The sequence below is a fragment of the Pelophylax lessonae genome (assembly GCF_965119305.1).
Source record: "Pelophylax lessonae genome assembly, chromosome: 7".
NCBI classification, from domain to species: domain Eukaryota; kingdom Metazoa; phylum Chordata; class Amphibia; order Anura; family Ranidae; genus Pelophylax; species Pelophylax lessonae.
In genome coordinates, this window is record NC_138774.1 from 77,769,892 (window position 1) to 77,776,841 (window position 6,950).

The 6,950-nt window shown below is 41.7% G+C and overlaps 1 protein-coding gene across 1 annotated transcript in view; it reads left to right on the forward strand.

Annotated features, from left to right (window-relative positions):
- Positions 1-6,334, forward strand: part of TSPAN15 (tetraspanin 15) — an 82,842-nt gene extending 76,508 nt beyond the window's left edge. Inside the window, exons 6-8 of the mRNA XM_082264532.1 lie at positions 521-571; positions 3,370-3,486; positions 5,850-6,334. Coding sequence (XP_082120658.1) covers positions 521-571; positions 3,370-3,486; positions 5,850-6,008 — 327 coding nt within the window. The 3' untranslated portion in view covers positions 6,009-6,334. The remainder of the gene's footprint in view (positions 1-520; positions 572-3,369; positions 3,487-5,849) is intronic.
- The last annotated feature ends 616 nt before the right edge of the window (positions 6,335-6,950 follow it).

Genomic DNA, 6,950 nt, shown 5'->3' on the forward strand with positions numbered 1-6,950 from the left:
ATGACCTGTCAGAGACATGCTCTCGTCTATGGGGAGATCAGATGAAAACGGACCACCTGTGCGTTTTCATCCAATCCAAACCACTGGACAGATGGCGAACATATCACCATACCTCTGTTTTCAGCGGATCTTGTCAGATCGGATGCCAGGCGGGTGTCCATTGACATCTGCTTCCCCTCAGAGGACAATGGGTGACCTGATAGGGTCTGCCTGAAAAGCTGGCGTGATGGACCTGCCAAAATTCACTTTGTGGGAGGGCTGTTGTCCCCCTCCCAGCTAGGATCATTCAATTGAAGGAACTGGGCAGAAAATTGTCAGCCAAACAGTGGCTGCATGAAATGAGATGCAGCCACTGTTTGGGTTTTTTGACAGCTCTGGTTGTTCTCAGAATACAATAGTCCAGCAAGAAGGGGGGGGGGGGGGTTATTCACACTGTAGTGGGTAGAGGAATCTGTCAAGTGTATGGACATCCTTAAGGTCTAAGGTTCATTTTTAACTTTTTTTTTTTTTTTTTTTGCAGACGACATCTGTGACGAACACATTGTGTGGATACCAAGCCATGAAGTATAATGTACATATTTAATGACCCATTTTATTTTGTTCATCGTCCACACCAAGATTTTCTTTTTCTTTTTTTTTTTTTTTTCCTTCTTTTTTTGTTTTCCTCTTCTTCACTTTTCAGCTTGCACTTTTAATTGTTTTTCTATTATTTCCATCTTTTTTTTTTTCTCTAATTTCCCAATTTCTAGTGCCATCTCTCATTCTCTTCCTTGTCTTCAAGTAAGCTTACCATTTGCATTACGATCCGACCATATGATCTTTGTACAATCATTAATGTAAAGTGGGGACTATAAAAGATTCCATCTAATCAGGCAGGCCCTTGCATCCCATAGTTGTTGGTAGATTGTACAGTCAGATTGTAACGTGTGTTGAACTTTAGACAATTAGGGCCCTTTTACAATGTGTTTTTGCTGCGCTTTTAGCTTGCTAAAAGCGCAAGAAAGACTCAATAGAATTAATAGAAAATGTCCTGGAAATGCAACAAAAACGCAAATGCGTTTTTACCGTGTTTATTTTTATTTTTTTAAACCGAGCAGTGTGAAAGGGTGCTTAGTGGCATGAGTAGAAGTTCTCGTCTTAGATAGTGTTGAAATTCTACACTGAGCATGCGTAGCGCAGTGTACAGTGCAGACAGGCAGGTAAGTAACTTTAACCACCTCCCGCAAATGCACTTACCTGTCTTTTTGGGGAAGCGGTTGTACTGTTTTTTAGAACCGACGGTCAGCTAGTATGTGGTAACAACCAATTTGGCTAAGCAGCCGCTCAGTTGTTCTCACAAGCAGCTGGAGGGGATGCCGCTCTGCCCAGGTATCCCGTCCCACCGGAAGGCCAAATCGACCAGCCAAGACCCGAACAAAGCCGGAATCCGCTTTGATCAGGCCTCTGATGTAGTAACCCGGAAGCGGCATTCCTTCCGGTTTACTTGACAGCCAATGGCGTTGATTTAAAAAAATCCAAAGTATTCAAAAATGCTGATTTTGGCTTTTTAAATACTTTGAAGTGCAGAGGAGGGGTTTCAGGTCTTTTAGAGCAGTGGTCCTCAACTCCGGTCCTCAGGGCCCACTAACAGGCCAGGTTTGCAAGATAACTAAATTACATCACAGGTGATCCCATTTGCTGCTCAGTGATTGCAGTATTCTAGTCTGCATCTCCCCAAGGTAATACTTAAAATCTGGCCTGTTAGTGGGCCTCGAGGCCTGGAGTTGAGGACCACTGTTTTAGAGTGCCTGTCACTGCCGATTACTGTCACAAGGGATGTTTACATTCCTTGTGACAGCAATAAAAGTGATCAGATTATTTTCTTTTAAAGGGACAGTGTAAAAATAAAAAAATGAAATGATAAAAAAAATGTTTTTAAGGATACCCCGTCCCCGTGTGTTTGCGCGTCGTAAGAAAACGCACACGTAAGTCGCACCTGCAAATGTAAACTGTGTTCAAATCACACGTGAAGTATCACGGTCACCAGAGCGAGAGCAATAATTCTAGCAAAAGACCTCCTCTGTAACTCTAAACTGGTATTATCATTTTTTTAAAGCTTCGTCTATGGAGAGTTTTAAGTACTGTGGTTTGTCATCATTCCACAAGTGCGTGAAATTTTAAAGCGTAACATGTTGGGTATCTATTTATTGGCATAGCATCATCTTTCACAATAGAAGAAAGAATTGTGCTAACTTTAATAGTTTTTTGCAAACTCAGTGAAGTGTATTTTTTTCCAAAAGAATTACATTTTGAAAGACCGCTGCACAAATACAGTGTGACATAAAATATTGCAACGACCACCATTTTATTCTCCAGAGTCTCTACTAAAAAAAAAATATATAGAATGTTTGGAAATTCTAAGTAATTTTTAGCAAATACTGATTTTAACTTGTAAGCAACAAGTGTCAGAAGTACCGTAGGCCTGGTCTTGAAGTGGTTGATGCAGAAGAGACATAGTATATCTCTTCTGCTTTAACAATCCTGCCTGTTTGCTTTTTTCTTTTTTTTTTTCTTAAAACACCGCTCCACCCAAAATGGGATGCCCTGCTTGTCTGCCTCCTCTCCCTCCTCTCCCTCCCCCCCCCCCTTTACTACCACTTTTGGCACCTCCTGGGGGGGGGGGAGCGGGTACCTGGCAAACTGAGCCAAAGTCTACCCCCCCCCTCCTTCCCCCACACCTGGCCTATTTATAAAGCAAAGCATGCTTCGCACATGCGCAGTATGAAACCGGCTGTGAAGCCGCAAGGCTTCACTGCTGGCTTCCCTTAGTCAAAATGGTGGTGCCCTAATATTAAAAGTTAGCAGCTACAGTATTTGTAGCTGCTGACTTTAAAAAGAGGAGCTCCAGGCTCCTTCAGAAAAAAATGTAATGTCAAAGTTCCACTTTAATTTGAAGCTTTTAACCCCTTGTCGACCGCACTATGGGCGAATGACAGCTACAGCGCAGTCAGCTCGTTTTAAGGGGCCGTCCTATGACCGCCTCCCGTGATCATGCCCGGTGCGAGTGGCGCGCTCTGTGATCAGTGTCCGGAGGACACTCCTGATCACAGATTGAGGTAAAGAGCCAATCAGTGGCTCTTTACCATGAAATCAGCTGTGTCCAATCACAACTGCTCACTGATGTAAATAGAAGCCAGTTATCGGCACTCCTTTCCTTATGCTGACAGCTGGCCTGGGCTGGAAGGGGGTAAAAGTGCCCAGCAAGCAAGGGGAGAATTGTATTGGATAATGTGGGCATCACAGGCAGTTCTTTCAAAAGCATTAGTCAATGAACTCCTTTCTTCCTACATTGTTGATTTTGATTTTTTTTTTTTTTCTTTTTATCTCCAGAGACAGGAAGCTCAGAGGTTCATCCATCCCAGGGGCTGTACCAATGCAGTCATTATGTGGTTTTTGGACAATTACACTATTATGGCTGGAGCGCTGCTAGGAATTCTTCTTCCACAGGTAAGTCCTGTATAGTCACCGCAGTGAAAATGTGTAACAACTTAATGGTACAGAATACAGATTTACAAGCACTGGAGTAAAAGATTTGTTGTGGCAATTATTCAGAATAGAGGGGCCATCTTTCTGGGATACTCGAGAAAATGAAAGGTAAAATCTCTTTCCTGCATTTTTTTTAAAATGTGTTTTTAAAGTGTAGATCAATGCAAATAAAGTACAAAAAAGTATCTGTTTGTCTACCAGAAATGCTCGGAAGTTTTTAGGTCCTGTTGTGGGCTGATAACCTACATCATTTTTATAGACTGAGTGGTATCAGCCCTGCCCAGTTGTCTTTTTGCTAAACTACTAAACCACTCCTACTCTGATCTCCACTAAATAAAGGTTAAAGGAGTTGTAAAGTCAGAAGGTGTGTTGCTATAGATATTTGATGATTTTATAGAAAATGTTTTTGTTAGTAAGATTCCATGTTAAGAAGCTAGATCCCCGCCCCCGCCATTGATATGCAAATAAACCAGTCCAATTGGTTTAGGAGCTAAGAGAGGAACAAGAAGTATGGGGAGGTGGTGTTTAGAACTTTTGAAACAAGCATGTGTTCAGACAAAGGAGAGTTGTTTTTTTGAACACACATGGAAAAACATGTCTGCTTTAGACTTGATCTGAGGATTTTGGAGAAAGCAGTCCATCTCTATGAAAAGTTGAGTAACTGTTTAGGATATTTATTGCATACACATTGTACATGCTTAAGATAATTAGCTTGTGCCGTTCCTTCAGAGCCCTGTGCCATGAACGGCGGCTCCCGCAATGCATACTAGCTCATTATGCTTTTGTCTTTTACAGGTTTTTCTTTTTTTTTTTTTTTTTTTTTTTTTTTTATTATTTTTTCTGAGGTTTAAAACCTCCTTTAAGTATTTTGACCTTTCTTTGGGATATTGGGAATAGGAGTGTGTGGTTGAGTCTTGTTAATGTTTATGGTAACTTTTATGTGTAAGAAGCTTTATGTATTTTGATGTCCAGTAAAGTTTTTTTTGTTTTATGCTTTTTTTTTTTATCAAAACTGCTCTTGGTGTCCTTGTTCATTTTAAATATTCACTAGATATTTCAGTGGCTGTCCAGTATACCTTTATTATAAATTCTGTTGTTCCCACATTTGATACAGAAGTTTTTTTTATCTAAATGCATTCTATGCGTTTAAGATAAAAAGCCTTCTGTGTGTAGCAGCACCCCCTAATACTTACCTGAACCTGATCTCTGTACAGCAATGTCCACAAGTCCCTCAGGCCGTCCGGGACTCTCCCTCCTGATTGGCTGAGACACAGCAGTGGCTGTCAATTAAAGTCAGCCAATCAGGAGAGAGGGGGCGGGGCTGAACAGCAGCTGTGTGTCTGAATGGACAGCAGCTCGGGTGCCCCCATAGCAAGCTGCTTGCTGTGGGGGCACTCAACTAAAGGGAGGAGCCTGGAGCTGCAAAAAGGGACCCAAGAAGAGGAGGATCTGGGCTGCTCTGTACAATGAAAAAATACCTTGTTTGTTATAAAATTTTACAAATATAGTGTTTCTTCATCACTGATGTGCGCTGATGAGGCTGCACGGATTATCAGGACATTGTGTATCAGTGTAAAATACTGTACTCAATGTGCCCCTCACAAATCTGGCTCTCCTTCCCTCACACAGTCTGTGAGGAAAGGAGAGCTGATAACCAGCAAAGGAATGGAGTCTGTTTACACTGTGACAGCTGTGATTGGATACAGCTAATCACATGGTAAAGGGCCACTGTGATTGGTCCTTTACCCCTCCCGAGATGAACGCGCGCGCGGGAGGACGTCCTACCAGAACTGGGGTAAAGGTTTTGCATGAAAGCTGATCATTTCAAGCGCTCCTGCCAGTGTTAAATTGTCTGTCTCATCCACGTAACTGCAAGTGGCGGTGGGCTTAACTCATACGGTTCTTATCTAGTGATGGCAGGTCCAGGCTCCAGTTACTGCTCTGTCACCACCATCTACTCCACCACTGCTTTGGGGTCCCATGATGCTACTCTTTGGCTATTAGGTAAACATGGATAATGTATGGTGCATGAGTAGAATTGTGTAATGTGGATGCTAATTTCTGCTTGAACAGAACATGAGCTTGCTCCCCATAAAGAGTTTTTATGTGTATAGGAGGATTTTATTTTTTAATTGAATACATAATTGGGGTTTTTTATATTTTCTTTTAGCTCTAGAGAAGGGTATTATCTTCCCTACAAGATGACCCAGTGTTGGTCAACAACCACACCTGCCGGTGTGATCCACTCAGACATCTGTAAATAAATGTGCACAGTTTTTGCCCTTATCCGCACTCATTTCTTTGTTCTCTTTCCTTTTTGGCAGTTCCTTGGAGTCCTTCTCTCCCTTCTCTACATCAGCCGTGTAGAAGACATCATCAGTGAATGGAACAGTTCAGCTGATGTCCTTCTGGAGAGGCCTGAGATTGAGTTTGCCTCTAAAGGCTGTTGCCGGTGTTATCCAGGAAAGGAGTCTGATGTCTGAGTATGCATCCACCCACTAACAACCACTAAATCTTAACGCTGATAACTTTGTCAACCACAAGAAGATGAAGTTGAATTTTATAAATGGGTTATGAACTGTAAAAATATCATTTTCTGTCAGTCTTCGGGAGGTCTGAGCTGACTGTCAGAGAACTGTTTGGTGCCTGATGACTGCTATAGTGGATCATCACTGTATTAGTTCTCGGACAGTAATTATCTGTAGCCGAAATGATAGACACTTATTTTTTGTATTCTGTAAATGCACTCCAAAGAGATTTCTACTCGTTTCTACAGGGAATAGATACATAAAAGGCTTTGGCAACGTCTAGGCAACTGTCCAAAATTGTCCGGTGGTAATGTCAACATCTACTCCACTCAAGTCCTCTTTACTTTTGATTTTGACATCCTGACGTATTACCCATCTGACGCATTACCCAGAGACTTTTAGAAGAGGAGAACATCATGATATTTGACTAAAAGCAGACATGTTGCAGACTTCAAGCAAAGTTCAAAGAGTGCTGACAAAACAGAGGTTTACTTCGTCACTGTATAATAAAACCAAGCGCTTAATACTTAGAATAAGAAGTCATGCATATCCTCTAAAGAAAATATTAATATCAGCCAAATGTAATTCTAAATCCAGCCTGGTCAATTTTTTAGGTTTCTGCCTTTCGGGGATCAATAATCAAAGTTGTAATATGGTAATGCAGAAGTCTTGGTGGGGTTTCTACACGATGACTGAAATATGTAGTCAGCATAATTACTTATTCATGGGCATTCGTTTAGAGTTTCCACCCTTTGATGTTCAGCAGCCACTCCTCTTGGAAGGCTTTCCACACGATTCCTGAGGTATCTGACGGGATTTATGCCCATTCAGCCAAAACAGTGTTTGTGAGGTCAAGTGCTGATGTTGGATGAAATGACCTGGTTTGTAGTAAGTGTT